We start from the raw sequence: 23,189 nt of genomic DNA, 5'->3' as shown, positions 1-23,189 counted from the left end.
TGTAACTCTTTTTGCCCCTCTTTCTGTCTGAAAAATCCTCATGTTCTAATATATTTCCTTGCAATATTTTCTAGTATAATTTCCTCCAAAGAAGAAAACTCTCAAATAGACAACAACTCAGCTGTTAACAGCCTTCTTTTGAAGACATAGAATAATCAATTCAAAATCTTCATTTATCTGTTAAAACCAGCAAATAGAGACTTCTTGCTATGGGGTAAAATTCACACCTCTGAAGAGGGCCAATGGTAAGGCAAGCACCAGTCAAGCCATTGAAATGTCTTGTGCTGGTCTTCTGCAGAAGAGTGAATTTCCCCTGAAGTGAAAACAAAGTCAATCTTATTAGGTGGTAATAAGATGCCAAGGCAATCACCATGCTATTTGCTCATTTTCATTTTTTTTCCTCTAAAAATATGTATTTTTTTAAAGTGTGTAGAAATACCCACCTTGCACCATCTCCCCTGGCTTTAGAATTACTTTGCAAAAACTCTCATTTCATTGGTGACCTTAGATTCAGAAGCCTATAAAAATACAAGCAAGGTGATGTAATTTAAATAGTAGAATTAAAGAGCACACTTACCTCACACAATCAAGCCATCTTCCACAATAGGAAACATTTTTATATTGTTTTACTTTCCTGGGTTCTGCAAGTTTCAAGATACTCTTGTTAATCAATGCTGTGACAAATTTACCAGCAGCATACCAAAGTATTTTTTATAAGATTTCAATTAACAATGAACCAAAATAAGTATGAACATTGATACAAGAAAGAAATCCCACATGAAACTTGTCAAAAAAGAAAGCCAGTAGTGAGATCTGAGTGCAAATCTGGCTGCATAATTTAAACAGAGACCTGGTAAAGGCAATGTAATATCAATGTACTTTTTAATACTGAATGTTGTTTAATATGTGGTTTTATATATACTACTATTACTTTGAAACCTCAGCAACAGATGGTAAACAAAAGAGAATAATAAATGTGAATGTCATACAAGTTGTTAGTGCACTGCTCCTCAGCACCACGTTACATTACTACCAATGTTTGTAATGTGTTCAAGTGGCAGCGGATAGACATAGTCAGAAAATGGGCAAGATGTACCTTTGAAGATTTCTCCCTTGGTTTTGTATTTGCCAATTATAAGAACCTTTTGAAGAGCAATACACTGATCAACAAACATATCACCAGAATTTCCTTCTTTACCCTGTTCTTCTTTTCCAGAAACTGTGTGTTCTACTTAAAGCAATTGCTTCACATGCAATGGCCTCGAAAATATTACATAAGGTCATTCAGATCTGACAAACAGGAGCATTTCTTTTAAACTTTTAAAGGAATATTGCTGAGCATCTCCAAAATTTACCTAGTGTACAAAACCCTAGACTTAGTAGACAAATAGTAACAACACATTTTTAAAGAAACCAAACTCAGGGAGGAATTCTGTCTCTTTTTGTATTAAAAACCATTTACTGAATTTGTTTAGTAAAGCAAGCATCACACAATGCTTTAAAATTTTAAAATTCAGGGATAAAAGTTTACTTCCAAAAAGATGAATGGAAAATTGTGCTTTCAGACAGTAAAGTTATTTATCATACAGGGGGAACCAATTCATCTCATCATCAGATTCTGGGTAAATTAATGTACTCTCTCTCTGTCTCTCTAGATATATATATATATGTGCAGTTCATATCCAGGTCCTGCAAAAATCTAAAACTATGTGCTTCACTTCAAGTAGCAAAGGCACCTGTGTTATTGTCCCTTTTGGAAAATAAGGTGATCTTATGTTCTAGGTTTCCTGATGAAGAATACATTGTTGAGTGGATCTCTCTCTCCCATCTCTGTGCTGGGCGGCAGCACAAGCCCCAGGAGAAGGCAGCGCTGAACTCCTGCTTACAGCGGAAGAAGCTGCTCTGCAGGCTGCTCGGAGCGTCGGGCTGGTCACAAGGGAAACCGAACTGAACTGTGAAGCTGAGGGATAGTAACCAAAGGCTATTCTGGTGTGAGGATAAAACGGAGTCCTTCTAGCTCCACAAGCAGATGTTGCTACTGGATTGACATGTGGAGCCTGCTCCTGCTGGGGACAGGTAGAGTTTACCATTGGGACAGGCGCAGAGCTCATAGATAGTCTGGCGAGGAGCTGAAGAGCTGGGTGAGGAGGAGGAGGAGGAGAAGGAGGATGAAAAGGACCCCACTGGTAGATTTCCCAGGCGGATTGTATCTGCGTCTAAAAATATCTAAAAAGAGGGAGAAAAAAAAGAATACATAAATTTCTATCAGCAGTGAGATGTATTTTAAAGAAGTGCTTTGAGGCAGCTGTGATTTTCTAGAAATATATTTTAAATTTTAGAAATATTTCATTAGAAGTATTATAAAGATATATTAGAAATTACTCTTTTTAGAAGTAAAAAAGCTGTAGGCATTTATTGTTTTTCATCTCTGTGTAGTCATTTCTGCATTAATAGTCATTATGACAATATATGCAATTACTTCATCGACATGTTTATTCAGGTACAAATATTATTATTCAAAAACATTTAGACAAGATTCTTGAGTAGGTTGAATTTTCACTTGAACATTTTATGATTAACATTTATTCATTCATGGCAGCAGCATATACTTGCTCTGGCAGAATTTGTATTTTAGTAAGTGTGAAGTGATACTAAAGCACATTCCCCAGTGTGCTCCTGTAAGCAGTTGAAAATATGTGCTGAACTGTGCTAAATTGTAGGGGCTTAACAATAGCTACTTCCAGAGAATAATTAAATGAGGTTACAAAGACATATGCACAAAATAAAGAGCTTTTTTGACCTAAATTAAGAGGAGCAAAGATTTCAGGTTAGTCTTATTAAGAAGGCCATCAAGATATTCCCATTTGGTTTTGAACATCGAGTATGATTAAAAAATATTGTGTTTTTTTCAATATGTCTTGGAAATAACATGAGTCAGTATCAAACTGTAGATACCAGTAACATTAATGAATCTCTGTTGAGTTCTCCAATACTTATACTTACATTTGCAGAAAACTGCATGTCTTCTACTGATTCAAACAGATGAGTGTCCAGCTGCTCAAAATTTTTTAAATTTTATTTTATTTTATTTTATTTTATTTTATTTTATTTTATTTTATTTTATTTTATTTTATTTTAATCTATGGAAAGAGTAAATAAGAGCTAAAGTAAAACCAGTCATTATCTCAGGAGAAGACTAGGAACTTCTAGAAGAAAGGTAACAAAATGACATTAAGCTCTGGAGGTGACACTTGAAGCTTAGGAAAACCTGAGATCCTTAAACACTTGCTAATGTTTTTTATATGTTATCTAAAATCAATGAAGCCAACTTGACATCATTGTACCACAAGGTTCACAGTACATGTAAAGAACCAAAAGAAATATGGAAAATATTGCTTTTTTTATTCTATAGGAGACAAGCATTATTTTATGATAAAATAAGAGTATATGGCAGCAAAGCAGTGCAGAAGCACTACTGAGGTCCTGCCATAGAGAAGTCAGGAACAGCAGGCTGGGAAAAAAAATAAAGTTTCTGTATAAAATTCCATACAGGGATTGATTCATATTCATGTTTCCATCCACAGCAGAAGCACTGTAAATGACTGGAATTATTGAAGGTAATATAGTCTGAAAGTAGCCCCAAACACTATAACTCCCCATCACTGTAAGTTCTCTAGCTCCCACAGTAATCATACTGTAGTGGAAGGAAATATTCACCAAAAGGGACAGAAAGGGAGAATCTCAGAGACATCTGCATGTCACAATGCCTGCTTTAATTCACGTTGTGACTGACAGAGGAAGTGATCACAAAGCTAAAATGTAGCGAACTATTACCTTTGTTCTGTAATTCACATAACAAAGGAATGATGTATTTAGACACACAATGTTGCCTGGAAATTCCAGTATTATAGACCTGAGACAATTAGTAGTCACAACCCATGAAGAAATAACTTTTATGTAAGAAATGTGGATGGTGTTGGCAACACTTTAATGTTTTGCTAGATTACAACTGAAAAAAAAAAAAGATTACACACGTTAAAACATTCATCTCAGCTAAGAGTAAATGTGAAAGTAACTACGGCAAATATAATATGAAAAAAAAATAACAGATGGGGGGAAAAAGAGTTTAACAACAAACTAGAAACTAGGAATTGGTAAAATGTGGGAAGGAAACAAAGGACACAATTATGAATGGAGTGACAAATAATTAAAAGTACTCTTTCACTTCTCATATCAAGCAAAAACAAATGGTAACAGGTCTATTAATAAAGTAGTAACAATAGAGTTATCAATAGCATTGCAAAAAATTCCAGTAGCATTTAACAATGCAAGGTCTGTGTAAGTATATCTTTTGTATTAAATAATGCTTAGCATAGTTCGGTGCTTGGAGAAAGATCAAAACTTGATGTCAGAACATGACTGTGATAAAATACTTTCAATTTCAACAGTAATTCAGCAGGATATTAAACTGGAGCTAGTAATGTCACAAACTTTTAATCAGCAGTTCTTGATAACTTTGAACAAATAGAGCTAAAAAAATCTGAGGGGCCTTTTGGACTTTTAATACTGACTTTCAGTAAGCCTTGTGCCATGGTTTAACCCCAGCCAGCAGCCATGTGCCACACAGCCATTCACTCATTCACTCCCCACCAGAAAGATCAGGAAGAGGTTGGAAGGGTAGAAGCTGGAAAACTCCTGGGTTGAGATAAAGACAGTTTAACAGTGAAAGCTATGCACACAAGCAAAGCAAAATAAGGAATGAATTCACTGTTTCCCATGGGCAGGCAGGTGTTCAGCCATCTTCAGGAGAGAAGGGCCCCATCATGCATAATGGTGACTTGGGAACACAAACATCAGCACTCCAAAGGCCCTTCCCCTTATTCCTTCTTCCTCCAGAGTACGGAATGTCCCTTTAGTCAGTTGAGGTCACCTGCCCTGCCTGACTGTGTCACCTCCCAGCTTCCCATGCACCCCCAGTCCCCTCCCAGCACAGCAGGATGAAAATCAGATAAGTCCTTGGGTCTGTATAAGCCCTGGTCACCAATAACAAAAACACTTCTACATTATGAACCTTGTGTTCAGCAGAAATCCAAAACAGAGCTCCATACCAGCTACTGTGAAGGAAATAAACACGGTCCCACAACACAAAACCAGAACACAAAGCACAGCCCCGTACCAGCTACTGTGAATAAACACTTTCACAAGCCAAAACCAGCACACCTTGGTATACTTGGAATATCAAAGAAGAAAAGAAAAATACTATTTCTATGGAAGCTGGAGACATTAGAATATCATACATGCAATAATAAAAAGCACTCCAATATAGAAGACAAGCGTGTAAGGCAACCCATCAAAATACAGTATGAGCTCTTCATACTTTTGGCAGATTGTGTGACTGACCATTTTAACAGCTTAGCTGCAGTCATGATGGGGAAGGTTAATGAGAAATCTGTAATACAAAATTAAATGGTTTCTAAAAGACATGTCTTGATTCAAACAAAAATTAACTCAAAAAATCAGAGAGCCTATGTGTCAGAGATCTGGCTGGAGTTAAATATCTTGAAATTTATTCTATTATTTGCTGTGAACTCAATAATTTTTCTTTTTGTTTACATCAGTACAGCTACTCTTCTACAATCTACCATCGCAGGTGTTCTGTAGAGTACTGCTCAAAGACTTTAATCTAGAGCACTTTACTCTGGTGTGCATTACAAAGTAGCTCAGTTGTTTTGCTCATTAAATGAAATTATCTTTAATAAGCATAGCTGTGCAGGCTTTTCCACTGGTATTTACAAATTTCAATCTGTGATGTACAACAGTCCAGGTTTATCTGGTATCATAATCCAGCATGATAGCTATCCAGGCCTGTCCCAGCATGCATCCCAGAGCATCTGGTGAGCAATGTGGGTACTAGGATATGGTGTCTGAGAAAAACAGAACTGGCTTCTTGAGAGGGTGATATCTGCTGCAGTGAGTCCAATTTAATCCCATCCCTGTAGCTATACCCTGGTGAAGCCTGTGTTGAAGAGGATTAATAAAGATGGTTTAAAGCCAGTGTTAAAATCTACCTTGTACATATGCTGTCAGGGTTATAAATGAGAGACAAAATTTAGAGATGCAACATTGCTATCTATTAGTTAAGTAGGAATCCAAATATACTGCCAGAGTAACCCAACACATTAGGAATTTCAGTGTACATATTTGAGGATATATGTTTTCTGTCCTCTGATCTGCTAAAACGGAAATTCATGGCTGAAAACTCCTCCAACACCAGCAAAACTTAAACTACTTACTGTTTTATATCTGATGTTATCAGGTGTTTAAAGAGAAGGGAAGAAGCGGCAAGAGAAAAAATTAAACAGTATGATGTTTCTAGGGAACACTGCTGCCAGATAATGCGTACATGGTCTTTCTCTAATCTGTTTTGCTGTGAGAGGTATGAGATAAGCCACTTAATACCTCACATGCATCAAGGCAATGTAGGCCAGTCATAGTCTTTCTGAGAGTCTCACTCCTCAGCAGATAAATAGGCACAAATAAAACCAAAGTCTTCATTCATTCCTGAAACATTGAAGGAGACTGATGGACAGATTGCAAGATGGAAAAGGCAGCTGCTACTCCGAGAAATGTTATTTCATGGAGAGCAGAATGCTAACAGCATCATGCTCTCTAAATACTTAAGGTTTAGAAATCCCAGATCCTTGCTTTGTCATGTGCATTTTAGTACAGAGAAAAATATATTAGTACTATATTGTTTAAAAGTATATCTGATTTCTGACTAATTAAAGAATCAAACTGAATCAGCCTAGCGTATGTGATAAGAATGGAAAAATGGTACACTTTTTATATACACTTTTTGCTAATGAAGATCTGCCATTCTCCTGCTCATCAGACTGTATTGTTAATCTGAACATTGAGAAGGAAAGGGAGAGGAGGGAAAGCCAGAAAACATAGATTATCTACAAAAAAAGAACTAAACTGAAGGAGCAAACTTTCAGTGGGAAATGTAGGCATGAGGTAAAAAAATCAAATACTTGTACAAGCCTTCAATAAAGAGATATGAACCTGTCATGTATAAAATTCTCTAATGGGTCTTAGTCAAGACAGCAAATGACAGTTTAAGTTGACACAGTCAAATTAAAAATTTAGGATTTATGGACAATGAGGAATTTTCTGTATCCATGAACTCTTGACTAAACAGGCTATTCTCTAGGGCTGCAAAGGCGTATTTAAGGTCTAATGTAGATAAGAAATGGCAGGAAACTGGAGGAAGTGTGAAAGAAAAGAAGGAAATCTGATAGGTGGGTATTAATCAACCAGTGTGAGTAGACACTGTAATGATGTCTCACTAAATAAACTTTTTGGATTCCTTTAAATATTCAATTATTCTGAATTACAGGAATGCAAGGTTTGCTCTTAGTCTTTTTGGTATTCTCAGAAGCATCCTACAAAGAAGATTATACAGATTAGGTCACTAGATTCAACTATATAATTTTCATATGTTGATGTATTTCAATATTCAAGGTTAAGATGAACCATAGCATAAATTGAAGCACTTTAGTTTGCATGCACCATTTATTCTAACACTTATCTGTGGCTTTCATTAAATCTAAATGATAGTTCTGAGAAAAGGAACAAAAAGTCATAATGAAAAATTAAAATATTAACTTGATAGCATATATACTGGAAAATTTAAGTACATGGTGGCACAATATCTGGAACCATATTGGTCATAATGATTAATAGTGTTGAGGAACGGTTAAACAGTGAAATTAATGTAATGGCTGAAATAAAACTGAATATACTAAGCATTCAGAAGTGACCAAAACATCTAGTACAAAATGTGTATTGAAAATGTATTCTCTACAGTGCTAGGATCAGTTGACCACAAGACAAATGAGACCTTCAATGGCCTGATGTGGTGAATATTATCTTTCTAAAGATTATATCTGGTACACCTGAGCACAGCCACCCTGGCAGCATTGCTCCCATTCCCATCTCCATGTTATGACTACAAGCACTGACAACTGGAAGGGATTTGAAAAATAACATATCCATACATAAAAAATAACACTGTACATCAGTGAAGTGTACAGTTCATTCTTGAATGGAAGAATTTGTGTTTTCACTCATCAGTACCAAAGAGTTGTTTGTGAGGCTAAGATTTCATTTTAAGTACAAATTTTTGTAAATTTAATACACAAAAGTATATATTGGTACTTCTGAGTTATAACCCCAATACAATATATAGGTGCCTACTGAAGAAAAACACTCTCTGGCGTATTTATTCTTTCTGTTACAGAAATAATTTTCAGTCTTTGTAAATTCATTCAATCTTTGATAGATGTGACTTCTTTGTGGTTTATGTGCACAATCCAGAAAAGAAAATGTACTTGAAATATTTGTGCTTAATTTACAGAGTACAAGAACTTAATTACCATTTAAATAATCATTAGAAGGTACATTATATTAAAAATATATAATAAATTATGCATGGTAAATTTTACCTTTTTAATAAAATTTCTTATGATGTGAATCTTGAAAATTTAGCCATGAAAAAACATATTAAATATGGGTGTTTTCAGTTAAATTGCTTTGCTTTTGTATTTTTGATTGTAAAATGGTAGAGAACAGTGGTTTTTTTCTATAAATAAATTACACATGAATAACTGGTTTGAAAAGGAAAGTGCTTTTTTAAAAACAACATGCATTTGATTTTAAGTATCTGTCAAAACACCCTAATAGAATTTTTAAGCCTATAATTAAAAAAATACAGAAAAAATTCCTTTCATTTTCACTACTCTCTTTCTTCACAGAAAACACTAAGAAGTCAACTGCTTAATACCATGAAAAAGGCTTTGAAAACAATATGCAACACATGTATTAGATAATTTTTGGTGAATAAAGAGTAACTCTTTGATGTCTAGAGCCTGCCATTGCTTATTGTTTAATGAACTCAATTCCTGCATACAAACATTTAACTTTTTTTGCATACATTTAATCTCAGACAAACATAACTTGGTTGAATTTAACTCATGTATGAAATATTTTTATTCTTTGATCAACCATTCCTCCATAGTTATGGCAAGCAGCATGTACAAGAAGGTAATTCAATTTCAGTGTATCTACTTAATTTTAAAAGTCCCATTTATTTTTTATTTTCTGTTTCAGAACACAAAAAACATCCACAACAATGCCACCAAATACTTTAAAATGGTATAGTTACTTGAGCTTACAAGTGAAGATTATTACAGTTTTATTATATGTTAATAAATCTTAATTATTAATCTCTGTGTTAAATGCATCTCCTGGATTTAGAACTGGATAGGATTATAGATCAAATGTTAGCTCTATATGCATTTGTTAGGCTCTACAAAATAATATTGTCTGTGTGTTTCATTAAATGTGCTGTGCTAAAACAGTAAATATAAACTTGGCCTCTTGTCTGCCACACTGATTTTAGAGTAAACTTTGTCTGTTAAAGAATATAGCTAATTTTTAATGTGACAGCTATAAGCCTTACTATAATGAAGGATCAGCCTCATTATGCCAAACACAACAAAATATACTCTACAAATGATACTATGATAGAGTCCAATTTGACAGGGAAATACAAGGGCATAAAGAGGTAAATAGGAAAAAGGTCATAGAGAAAGTGATTAATATGAATACATTTCTAAAAATGAGAAACCTCTGTACATCTTTCTCCTTTTATTGACTCAATCCTTGGCAGTCAACAGGATGCAATGAAAGTGCAAAGCATAACTTGCATAGAAGCTCCTTGGAAAGACATATAGCAGCTGCTCAAGATTCCTAAGAGCTGAGCCTACTCAGCAGCCTTCTGCTTCAGAGACTGCTGCAGCCAATACCCCAGAGTGCTGGGCGGCCTGCAGAGGGGCCTTGGCAGGCTGGAGTGATGACAGAGAGAAATGTTCTGAAATCCAGCAAAGTGCAGGGTCCTGCAGCTGGGGAGGAGTGACCCCATGCACCAGCACAGGCTGGGATTGACCTGCTGGAAAGCAGCTGCAAAGGGAAGGACCTGGGGGTTCTGGTGGACAACAAACTGTCCACGAGCCAGCAGTGTGCCCATGGGGATGAGAAGGCCAAAGGTGGCCTGGGGGGCATTAGGAAGGACATTGCCAGCAGGCTGAGGGAGGGGATCCTGCCCCTCTACTCAGCCCTGGTGAGGCCACACCAGGAGTGCTGTGCCCAGCTCTGGGCTCCTCCAGTGGAGGGCAACAAAGATGAGTGAGGGATTGGAGCATCTCTCTTGTGAGGAAAGGCTGAGGGAGCTGGGCCTGTTCAACTTCAACGACAGACATCTGGGAGGGGACCTCATCAATATCTATGATATCTGCACAAAGGTTCTCAGAGAATGGATCCAGGATCTTCTTTGTGGTGCCAAGCAACAGGTTAAGAGGCAATGGGCAGAAACTCTTTCACAGAAAATTACACCTAAATATGAGAAGGAACCTTACTGTGTGGGTGATGAACACCGTAGCAGACTGCCCAGAAAAGTTGTAGATTCTCCCTCACTGGAGATACTCAGGAACCATCTGGATACATCCCATGTGCTCTAGAATGATCCTGCTGGAGCAGGGAAGAGTAACCAGATGGCCCATTGTGGTCCTCTTCCAACTTGACCCATTATGTGATTCTGGATGGTCAAAACTATTACAGTTAGTTGTTAGGCCAATGTGTGGACACCATCAAACAGACCTTTCAGTTTGCTGTCTTTACACAGTTATGTGTTTCAGGTCCAACTTGAACATTTTTATGTCTAGTAAAATAAAGTATCTACAGAATTCAAAATTGATTTGTACTTTTGCATTACACCCTTATTTGAAAAAGCTGTAGTGAACTAGTAGTCATTGTGTTAAATTTCCAGACAAGAAATGATCTTTTTCTTCTTCTGTGAACCAGTGGATTCAGCTGTAGCCTGGAGCTTCACATTTCACGTTCCTTGTAAATGATTGCTGCTTTAAACCATTGGTTATGGTTTATTTATAGAATAATACATAGTTCACAACTAAATGCCAAGTTATAATTGAATCAAAGGATTCTGCTGATGCATTGGCTCACAAGGGTGCAGCTCAAGAGCTTTAGAAAGGGCAGCAGAATCTGAATCTAAATTACAGCCGCCAGTATTCAGTCTGGGATCACACACTATGATGCGTAATAAGGCTAAAAGGATTATTATAATACTGCAGTAAATAAAAAGAAAATGTATCAAACAGCAGAATTCAGGATGCTTGCAGAGGCATTCAGTTTGTGATGTGGGAGGCTAAAGATTATACTGCATAGAAATAAAGCTAGAGGAAAAGTATTTCATAAACACATTTATGTTCTTAAAAATATTCTGAAGTTATTATTAAATAAAAGGAAAATCTATTTTTCATAGTCAGTAAATGCATAATGCTTGGCTATAGCTAGTTGATTTCAGGTGCCACATTTTCTGTCATAATAGGGCAATAACTTTGCTAGAGAAAGAAAATTTGAATTAACATATCTTTGATGAGTTTTTGAAAAAGCTTTCAAACATTAAAAAATTAAATGTCACTAACTAGAATAAAAATGGTACAAAAACCTTTGCATGTCTTTCTAGTACAAATTGTCTTATTGTGAAAATGGTTCACAGATCCAATTCACAAAGACAACACTTTATTTGTGGAGGAAACCTGACTTATAAGGCATTCAATTCTTAAGCTAAAATGATTATTTTTAATCCAGATACTTTGTCATTTTAGAATGTGTTTTCTTAAAAATGAATAATGATAAAACCTTTAAGCATTTTTTTTTTGTACTGTCTGCTAATGTGGTTTATCTGTTGGGCTGTAAGCAGGAAAAGCAATCAATATTTTGTTGTATAGATATTTAATCCATCAGATGTTTTACCCTGGTTCCTCACACCAGGCTGCAATTAGTCCAGCAATTCCCTAACGGGGCCATAGTAACTTTGCACAACAGCTAATGCTCTGGTGCCTGGCATATGCCTTCCTAAGTGTTTCTGCATTTTCCTCTAAACCACTCCAGTGGAAGAGCTTAAACAGTGGATTGTAGAGGCATTGGTCAGACTGCAGAATAGAATTTCTCTGTGGATTTTTGCTACAGTTCATTTCAGATCTTATTGAAATTGCAAGCATTCAAGACTTTGAACTTTGTCAGATGTATATTTATTGAACACTTCATTGGGAAGATTGGATAAAGGTTGGTAATTTGTTTTCTGATAATTTTCAATCTAACATCTTTGTAGGAAATCACAGATGTGCATAGTCTTATCACAGAGAAAATAGTAATTTTCAATAAGAAGGTCAGAAAAGTCAGCTTTTCACTAGCATTTTTTTACTACAAAACATTTAATACTGAATTGAATTCCAGTTCTGAATAAAACATAATATAGGCATTATATTTTTTCTTGTATTTCCATTGTCAAAGTACAACTGAGGTCATAGGACATTGTTTCCAAAACTACTTTTCCAACAAGATATAGTAAATACCTAAGAAAAATGAGAAGTCATGCAATTAAATCGCAATGTTGATCTAGAAAAAAAAAAACCTGATGGATCCATAGATAAAATATTTGCATGAAGAGGTGTATGATGCAAAACAAAGAGAATATAGAAACAAGCATTCCTGAGTAAGGAATGGTAACAGTCTTTCTGTTGGCTTCTCTTTTTTTAACTTTAATTTTAATTCAAGTTTTACTTTTCCCCTCTGGCAATATCACAAAGGGAAAGAAGAAAGAAATACATTCTATTTGTAAAATTTATGCTAATAAATTTAGGAAACACAGTAGATTTGGCCAGGTAGGGACTTATGAAAGGGAAACAAGACAGGTTACAGGAAGCTCTAGACTCAAAAATACTCACAGAAGGGACAATGATGAGGTAGGACAATATTTGCTATTAAAAGAGGATTCGATTTTTTTACTTCTATCTCAGCAATGTTAGGAAACAGTAAGAGAGGTGGTAAGTAAAGATGAGAGACTGGGGAAAGAGCTGATTTTGGAGAAACTCAAAAATAAGGTGGGGCATGTGGTATGTAAATATTTGAGACTCTGAATTAGGAAAACATAGTGCTTTAAGTATGCTGTACAGATACTTACATCAATAAAAAAATGTTATCAAGATATGATTTTGATGCAATATATTGGCCAAAATGTTCCTGTCTGCACTGTAATGCAGAGTGTGCATTCCAGGGAACTATCTGCCACAGATGTGAATGTTGGTTTTGTTTGGTTTTGTCTATGTTGGATAGTATGTAAAATGTGTAGAAACATTTGGTAGAGAATACAAAACATAAACACAAAAGGCAAAAAATTTCTAAAGAGCTTCATTCACAGTGAAATATTTACATTATGAACTTCCAAAAGTGCTGTACTGTAGCAAACCCCTCTGAGAACAATTTGAAAATCTATCCATTTCTCCAAAGTGCTTAATAGAAATCTGAGAGCTCTTGATAGCCTTCAACAATATCTTTGCTTTTTTTTTTTAATGTTATATCATTTTATGGTCTAAAGATGAAAGGACTCCCATACCAGCAATCTTTCATGCATTTCTGAAATGTATAGATTACAGTCCCAACAAGTGACCCAATTTTGAATCATTTGCATGTGTTCACACAGGTTTACACATGAAGAATCTTTACCAAAGTTTTTTTATGTCAATTAATTATCAGTGATCTCTGAAACACGACACTAATGAAACAGGAGAGAATATATGATGGAAGTACTCTGTGTCTCTTACAGAGGTAGTAAAAGATGAAGGAGTTAAACCACAGGTAGAGCCAATTTGATAAACCTCTTATTCATGGTTTAATGATGCATTAATCTAAATTAATCCAAACTTCTCTGTTTTATTTTGACAGATTAATCCAAATTATTTTTTACCAGTATCATGTAACCAACTCTGTTTCCGTGGAAGATTTTTCTTTGATTCTTAATTTACAAGTAATTCTCATCTGTATCAACTAAGTTTATTTTCAGTGTGAATGAAACTTACGGATTCAAATATTTGTAAAATAGGAGATAAGTATTAATAGTTGAACAAGCTAAACCAAAATTACTTTAACAAAGGCAAATGCAGAATACTTTTCATGTCATTTACCTTGCTGCTGGATAAACCCTCCTCACATTGTTTGTGTTATGCTGGGCAGAGCTGTAGAACATTTCCCTGCTGGCTGAACTTACCTCCCCTTCTGTGGACTGCAAGTGCAGCTCTTTCCTACAGGTAGCCTTTAAGTCTCCTGCAGCTGCGTTGACTTGCACTCCTCTGGGTGCTTCCATCACCAAAGATCTAGTAGGAGATTCAAGTCTAAAGGACAAAAACAATCACTGAGAAAAAAAATGCACTGAATTTGACCACCAAAAACTCCCCAGCCTCAAAACCCACCATGCAGGTAGATATTAACATATTTTGAAAGGTAACAAAGAAAAACCAGATAATATGTGTGATTCTATGACTGCCTTTTATGACACAGAGAAAGAAAAATGTTAAGCATTTAAGAATATACTAATATAAATTTAACTGCTTAGTGATGCTTTCTGACACTAGCACTTCATGCATCCAACTGTACTAATAATGAAATATAGGTACTTGAGAATCTGCACATCTCTGTTAATGCTTCTGTAATGAGAGTTTAATATGAAAATCTTCTTAGTGACTGATGACAAATGTTTAACGAAATAAAAGAAAACAAAACCTTTAAATATTTTAAATGATGTGAAACTGGTTAAAATTACTTTGCCTTGACAGACTCATTCATGTATTGGGTATGTTTAGCAGCTTCATGTACAGAGAGAAGAAAAGAAAATCTGTTATGTTGCTATTATTTGGGGGGGTATTGTATGGCTTTTCTGTAGTCCAAAATACTCAATATGTTCATATAACCCCGTTATAATAGGGTAAAGACACATAACTTGGTATCTTTACTCAAAACAATTCTTGTTCTACTGTCAGTCTTTCTGCTTCTCACTCCTCTATGCTCAAGATCCTCCATCAACCTTAATGCAGGGCTATGATACTTTCCTAGCTGTGCTTTCTCACAGTATTGCAGAGATTGCTCTTGAAAGGGAAGTACTAATGCAATGATTTTGTAGAAAACATGCTCACATGTTGAATAGGGAAAATGACAGGATGAAAACTGTACTGAACTAGGAAACAATTCAGATTCTTATTGTGTTCAGTTGTAGAATTATTGTATAGCACATAAGGGAGGGAGAAAAAATTTTAATCTGTTTATAACTTAGTAATATAATGACAGGACCCAGTTCCACTTTACCTGAACAAAGGCTTTTTGTAAGATGAAATATGTTAATAATAAGAACGTCTAGACTGAGTAGCTTGAAGAAAATGCTGTATTTTCCTCTTCAGCAAAGTGGTCATAGCTATCCAAGAATATAATGAAGTATTAGATATATAATGAATTTGGTGCAGAAAAGCCAGATAAATTTTGTCAAGCAACGGAACAAGAGAATTTCAAAGTATTTTAACTACTGCATTTTTTAAGTACAGAGAACAGCACCATATTACCATTTTAAAACCAAGGTGCCACATTTAGATGCAAAGAAAGTCGCTGAGATAGTGCCTGTGAAACATTTCTGTTTGTTGCATGTCACTGACTGAACACGGAAAGGAAAAATAAAGAAATGGAAAAAAAGCAAAAGGAAAAGAAAATAAAAACAAAAAAGAAACAGAGAAAAAAATTTATTCAGCAAACAAAATGGAGCTATTAAAAGCAGGTATCCAGATAGAGAAAAACACAAGTTTAGATAGTGATATGAAAAAAACAATTACATGGGATGCATATAGATAGGAGCAATAGAAAAATATCAATGTCTGCTACTGCTAGGGCGTTTTCTTTCTTTTTTTTGATGCTTTGTAGGGAGAAGTTGATAGAAGGTTCTGCAGTTCTTTGTACTGGGGAAGAATCTAAATATCATGAATTATTTTATGACATACACAAGTGCTTTTCAGGTGCTGATTTGTGAACTTCTGATGGCTACAGCACGGCAGAAAAAGGACTTCCAAAATATTTTTTAAATTATGTAAATTATGAAGTTTAGCAATTAGGTTTCTGAAAGTACTCCATTGCCTTAATGAAGTTTTACCTTGAACTTAAAAGGAAACTGAATGGTATAAATGTTAAATGATTTTATTCTTCCATTCCATATTTTTCAGCAGCTTATCATTGTGATTTATAATCTACTTTACAGGAATATTAACATTTATTTCTCCATGGTTTCACATGCCATTTCATAATCATAAAGACAAAAGTGTTTTTAGCTACATTTATTGCATTGAATTCATGTGTCTTAGCCAAGTCAAAAATATTTCTAGTTTCATAACACCCAAATCCCTCAGACCTAACTAAAACTTTTCAGCAGGAGGACAATTAAAATCTGTTTTGGAATATCCATCAAGAAACTATGGCTTTCTTTGAAGAATAAACTTTTGTCAGTGTATAGCTTAGAGTTGTTTTGTCTAGTTTCATCGCAGTTTTTCATGAAGTACATTAGCATAAATAACTTTATGTTTGTCTAAAAAGAATATATTTGGATTATTATTTTCTCAACTTGAAAAGTTGATAATTACAGCCTTCTCCACACCACGTAGAAGAAAATTTTTAGACAATAGAGATTCTTAGCGGTCTTTGGAAATCAAATAATGTGGTAGAAATGTCAAGGAGTTACTAACGATCATCAAGACAGATTTTAAACCAACACCCATCCATTAGTAAAACTGAATGCCTAAATCTGTTTTACAGTTCTTATTTACTTTTCTTATTGTTATTCTTTGTCTGATCTGCATCTGAAAAGAGACTGCAGTATGCTGCTGCAAATGCAAAAGTCTATACACGTAGATTATTTCCTCAATGTTTTGAGATAAATTAGGTTTGATATGCAGCTTCTTTATAATAATTTTTCTTTGTCATATTTCTGATACCTTTAACATCTACTATAAACTCATTGTTACACTCCACATTGTAATGCTCATCCCTCCAAGAAAAAGTGTATTATTATAATAGCATATGGAGAATTTGCTTCCTTTCAGATTGGCCCGGTACAGTGGCATTTACGTCTATGAGTGAATCATATTCATAAAATTAAGTTTTCTTTCCCAAACAACAAACTGGTCTGATGGAGAAGGTAACTACTGCTATTATTAGACAGAAACTACAGAACTGTAGGAAATACAAAAAGGCTTTTTAAAAGAGTTTTTAAATAGTATAATTGGTCAATTTGCTATATGTGATGAAGCAAGATGATCTATCCATAGCAGATAAGGGCTTTTTCTTCTTAATTATCAGTGGTTAATTTGTGAAAAATGATAAATTTCATAAGATCAAAGCCATAGGAATTTGAGCTGAAATAATGAAAGAACTATTGCTAGAAAAGGGAAACTTTTAAAATATCTTGAATATGTTCCTTTGAAGGTATTAAAATATTTCTATCAGAAATGCAGAAATATTTTTTCTTCATTTTGTATTTTCTGTTTACAAGCTGACCTAGATTGTATTAGACAAAAATAATTTAAAATAAGAACCAAAATAAAAGGTTTATTTCTGGGTTTTAAGCAATATTTTAGATTTATTTCTTGCATATCCCTCATACTCACATGGGATATAATTTATCTATGTTATTTTTTTTTCTGTTGGCTCATGGAAAGTATTTCTTAAAATAAAAGGAAACAGAAGATTCCCCTGTGCAGAAGCAAATAATTTATTTGCTTTCTGTCTATTTAACCCCTATATCCAACCCATGCTACTTAGTAAAACAACTGATATAAACCTCTACCAATACCTTATTGCTTATACTATTTAAAGGTTATACATGCACCTTTTACAATATATATATATAAAAGTAACTAAAAATATTTTTATACATTTACATGTATCAAAAGATGCACTTCAAGATGCATATGAATCATTGCCATAATATTTATATTTCTTGAAGATGTTGTATTCTGATGCTTTAAAATAATAATAACAATAACAATAACAATAACAATAGCAATAATAATAATAATAATAATAATAATAATAATAATAATAATAATAATAATAATAATAATAATAATAATAATATTAATAATATAGCACGGGTAGATTTGAAGGCCTCAACATTCTTAATATTGTTTACTGATCATCATATTTTCTTTGTTAAGAAGCAAAATTCTCATACTTTCATGGGAAACTTACTTTTATATATGTTAAAACCTAATCTTGGGCATGATTTGTCTCTAGTTTTTTGACAACACACACCCCTCTTAAGTAACAGAAAGTTAGATAAGTGTTTCCTGAAATTAGTTTTGGCCTGAACCAATAAATATTAGCCTTTTTTTTCTCCCAGTTTCCAATTGTGCAACTCATGGATGATAAAATTAAACAAAGAGGAAACTTTCATGACCTAAATCAAAATAGAATGGCATTCAGTACCGCATTTCGTGTTATGTCCATGCTCTGCATGTCACTGACTTTGGCATGTGTCAGCATGCCCTTATTATAGCTTCTAAAATTCTCACTAACCTACAAATTCACCGGGCTCAAAGATGAGTTCTAATTGCCCTGTACATGCCAGAGATTTAAATTCAATAGGTCTGCATTGTCATAGCAACACCTGAAACCACTGAATATTTTAATGTTATTTGGCATAGATGATAATTCAGAAAAATAATTCCCCACATAGGGAAGTAAAGAATCTCTTCTGAGAGTACAAAAAAAATATATATTTCTTACTGAGGAGAAATAAAAAGAAACAAAAGGTCATTGAGGAGTTTTTCAGAAGTGGTGTTAAAGGAATAGAAAGAGTTCTAGAAGAAGTATCAAGGAAAAGTGAGAAAGGCTGGAAAAAGCAAATATTTACAAAAGTTTGACTAAACAAGCAGGTGATAAGACTAAGGTTAAAGAGAACTTAATGCATGATTTTTTCCTAGCATGGATGAAGGTATAGCCAGAATAGCTAAAGACAAGAAAGCTATCCAAATCAGATGTAATATTAAGAAGAAAACAAACCAAAAACATAAGTGGCATCTCAGGTAGTAAAAAATCCTGCAGTCATAAGTCAACTAAAACGCAAACCTTTGAAATAAGTAGAAATGTAAGGTTTAGAACATGAGCTTTTATTTCTCAGAGAAATACCAAAACATGCTTGAAAGTCTAAACTTCCAGGCTGTGAGAAAAAGTTCTGGATATGAGACAATCCAAAATAGTTGCTTAAGGAAAGGTATGAGAAAAGGATTTTTCATAGTCCTGAAAACTTAGAGCTAACCCATTCTACCCTAAATGTTTCCCTTTGCATTATCTTCCTTATTTTTATTCTGGCTTGAATCCCTTTCCATACATGCCCTGCCTTTCTGCTAAACATTCTTACATGAAGTTTGTCTTTACAGAAATAGCTCCATTACCTGAGTTGTCTTTCAGAATATATTTCCTTAAAACAGAAATCCTTCTTGTCAGAAAGAGATTGAAGCAACATGCCCACAGAAAATGCTCAAGTGCTTGTCAAGAGTTAGATCTGAAGATAAAGTGCTTGGGGGAGTCTGAAGAGTCTCACTTTTGAAAAGCATTAGTTTCCTGTGATTAGGAAGTAACAGTCCAGACCACTTGTAATTGTCTAATTATATTTTCTATATTGTTTCTCTAAGGGGTCTTAAACTGATATAAACAGATCTATTTTAGCTGAGGCAAACTGTGACACGGCTTGTTCCACATTTTGAGAAAACAGCATCTCATGGAAAATTATTCTGCTGAAAATCCTGACAGATCTGCTTCAAACTCTGCAGATTAAGCATAGCAGATACCTTGGAACAGATCTTCCAATGGCCCATATTTGGATTATATTCAAAAATTCCAAGAAAATAAAAAAAATCGGTCAATCATTAAAAAAAAATCAGAAAAGGTTTGGTGAGTTTGGGTATTCTGGAGCCATGTGTATTCAAATGGGTAAAGCAGGAATTACTAGTAGTGTGAGCTGATCTTAGATGGGCACCAGCTTTCAGAAGACACAGAGAAACCTAAAGGTCTTCCACCTTGTATGAAACTGCCTAACTGCTTCAGGAACTCTCAAATTTAAGAAGCCTTGTTTTATTGTGAAAGTGGTTAAACAGTATCACTTAAAATGGAGATACTCCCAGAAGGGAAAAGGAACAGCTGGAGTGAGGAAAAAATCTCTGTGGAGAAATTTAGTATAAGGACAGAATGGGAAAACTAAAGATTGCTCAAATGGAAAAAAAAAAAAAAAAAGTAGCCCATTTTAGTAATGCATTAATAAGACTGTTCACTTAGAATCAAAAGAAAGATATGAAATGAAAATGTTATGTATGTTAGAGAAGCATTACTTCATGACATATTGTACAACTTTTATGGACTTTTTATGGACTATAAGTCATTTAACAAATCATATTTCATCAGAAAAACTACAGCAAAATGCAGGTATGATGGTATGGTGAAACAAGACGGTATTTAGAGTCCAAAGCATGTCAGAAATGAGTTCTGGTATCTCTAATATCTCCTGGGCATGGAGCATAGTTGCTCCATTTAAAAAGGTAGTAAAAATTTCTATCCATATTGTCTGTGAGAATGAAAAACTTGAACAAATTGTGGGCTGTTGTGCCTAGCCCTAAGATGGACCTATGTTAAATTCAAATTAATTAAGCGGCAGCTTGGATCTGGAGGCAGCGCAAAAGCAACCGCAGTTGAAACAAGCCTTGCAGGAGGCAAGGGCACAGAGGAGGGCACCTACTGAAACCTTCACCATCTCCCTCTGACACTCTGAGCACTCTGGCTGTGCCTGCTGTTAGATGTGATGCAGCTTCATGTAAACAAAGATCCTCGTCTGCCTTCACAATAATTGCAGTGTGAAGTTGCCATGTGTTTCATTAACCCAGCACCGGGCAAATGCTTTCTACTGCTACAAGCTTTAGATGGCTTTTCAAATGAGACTGATTGGGTAATATATTTACTCTCATAGGCCTGTGTAGGCTGAGACAGCTGTGCTTGGAGCCCATCTGTGGGTTCCTGAAGGCATGAGATGGCATAATCATAAAGCAAATATAATCATAAGCCCAGCAGAAAAGGGCCTGGAGGTGCTGGTGACAGCAACTGAACATGAGCCAGCTGTGCTCATGTGGCCAGGAAAGCCAATGGATCCTGGCCTGTGTCAGCAATAGTGTGGCCAGCAGGAGCAGGGCAGGGATTGTCCCCCTGTGCTCAGCACTGGCAAGGCCACAGTTTGAATTCTGTGTCCAGTTCTGGGCCCTTCACTACAAGAAGGACATTGAGGGGCTGGAGCGAGTCCAGGAAAGACAACGGAGCTGGGGAAGGGTCTACAGTGTAAGACAGGGGAGTGCTGAGGGAGCTGGGGTACTTCAGCCTGGACAAAAGGAGGCTCCAGTATCCTTAATTAAGCATATGAAACTCAATGGATTTTTCTATCTCTTGTGATAGTAATATTTTTATCCTTCATATCTTGGTTCCTGCTAGAGCCGTTTCCCTTTCCATTGTCAAATATAATCATCAGCACTGAACACTAAAGCAAATTATTCTTTCAATTTAAGAGCCATACCCAGATTCATTTGTTTCTACTCTGTCCTGTCTACATAGCAATTAGAACCTTTCATTACTGGCTTTCTTCTCTGTTTACTTCAATATTTTAAAAAATTATATATATACACACATATGTACACAAACACACATATATATAAATGTATATAATGCATATTTAAAAAGTATGCATTATATACATTTATATATATGTATATATATAAGACAAGAGCATGTGTTTTTAAAAGAGAAGCTTAAATGTTGGAAATTTTTCAAATTTTACTATATCCATACCTATTTTTGTATGAACATGTATGTTAAAAAAAATCATATTTTCAACAGCTACTGATAAGACTAAGCAAACAATATCCATGTCAATATCCATGCCCAAACAATGAAATAACTAATATAAACTATGAAAAAAAAATAGTCATTATTTCTATTTTGTTAAAAAAGGGTACTGAAAGTAACTAGAATCTGGCATCATTAAAACAGCATAGGAAGGGAGACGGGTTCTTTTACTCTGCTGCATCTAGTTTTTTATTAGGTTTTGTTTACTATTTGACTTTTGGCTCAAAAGAGATGACAGAGTAATGGAGATTTTGTCACTCTCAACATGCTCAGATGACTAAAAAGTTAAGGTCAAAATTTGATGTGTTTTCTGGCTCCAGGCTTTTACAAAATATAATATTCTAACCTATTAGTAAACCATCGCTTAAATGTCACAAAAGGTGTCTCTTACAAACCATCAGACAACTCTGAATGAACCAGACCTCCTCTGCAAGACAGGAATATTTTTAATTCTTAGCAGAGGTAAAGTAGAATCCAACTATCTTGCACGGTTCCTTGCCACTTGATCAATTTTCATCTCATTATTCCCAGCATTAGCTTGCAGGATTAACTGATTGGGGTGTGCGAGGCATGACATAGAAGAGAAAATTTTTTTTTTAAATTTGAACTTGTAGTTATCTCCAGAGGACAACAAAAAATAATTCATCCACTTATTAAGGATGTTACTGAGGGCAAAGTTATCTGCATTTAACTACTGTCAGTCTATTTTGTGCATGGATATTGCCTATTAGTGCACCATATTTTAATGCACTATTTGCCTAAAACCAGTATTTGGGGAATATATTGGCAGTTTAGTTTTCCTAACTGTGTTCCTGTGAGTAACAGTAGTGAGAGAAACAGGAAGATTAAATTATTAAGATATAATTCATTTTCCAGATTCTAATGCATGATTCTTTTATGCTACTTATCCCAACTAATGAAAGTCATCTTTAATTACTTTTTGGGATTTGACACAAAAGCTTTCACAAAGGATTGCATAACAGCACTGCCTGAAAGCAAAACCTTTCTAGCAATTATTTGAAAATGCAAGAAAGGAGAAAGATGTGACTCAAATGGTTGGACACATAGGAATTAATTACATTAGTACTCAAGTTTATTTTCACACAACACACTTTTAATAGTAAATATTAAGGGATCTTCTCTGTATGAAGACCTTAAAATCTGGCTATAGAGCTAAGAGTGTCTGAGGCAAGGTTCAGATATGTGGAGCTAATGTGAATCTGACGATATTTTTGTCTTCCTGCCCATGATGGATTAAACTGAAATCCCAGGAATTACTATGATCCTTGTGGGTATCA

The 23,189-nt window shown here is 34.9% G+C and overlaps 1 protein-coding gene across 1 annotated transcript in view; it reads right to left on the bottom strand.

Annotated features, from left to right (window-relative positions):
- Nucleotides 1-2,013: 2,013 nt before the first annotated feature.
- Nucleotides 2,014-23,189, bottom strand: part of SGCZ (sarcoglycan zeta) — a 172,447-nt gene continuing 151,271 nt past the window's right edge. The window contains exons 7-8 of the mRNA XM_058803911.1: nt 14,189-14,312; nt 2,014-2,226 (exon numbers count right to left, since the gene is read on the bottom strand). Of these exons, the coding sequence (XP_058659894.1) occupies nt 2,014-2,226; nt 14,189-14,312 (337 nt within the window). The remainder of the gene's footprint in view (nt 2,227-14,188; nt 14,313-23,189) is intronic.

The sequence above is a fragment of the Ammospiza caudacuta genome, chromosome 4 (assembly GCF_027887145.1).
Source record: "Ammospiza caudacuta isolate bAmmCau1 chromosome 4, bAmmCau1.pri, whole genome shotgun sequence".
Taxonomy (NCBI): Eukaryota; Metazoa; Chordata; class Aves; order Passeriformes; family Passerellidae; genus Ammospiza; species Ammospiza caudacuta.
The sequence above is the reverse complement of the archived record's forward strand: the minus strand, read 5'-3'. Positions and strand labels throughout refer to the sequence as shown.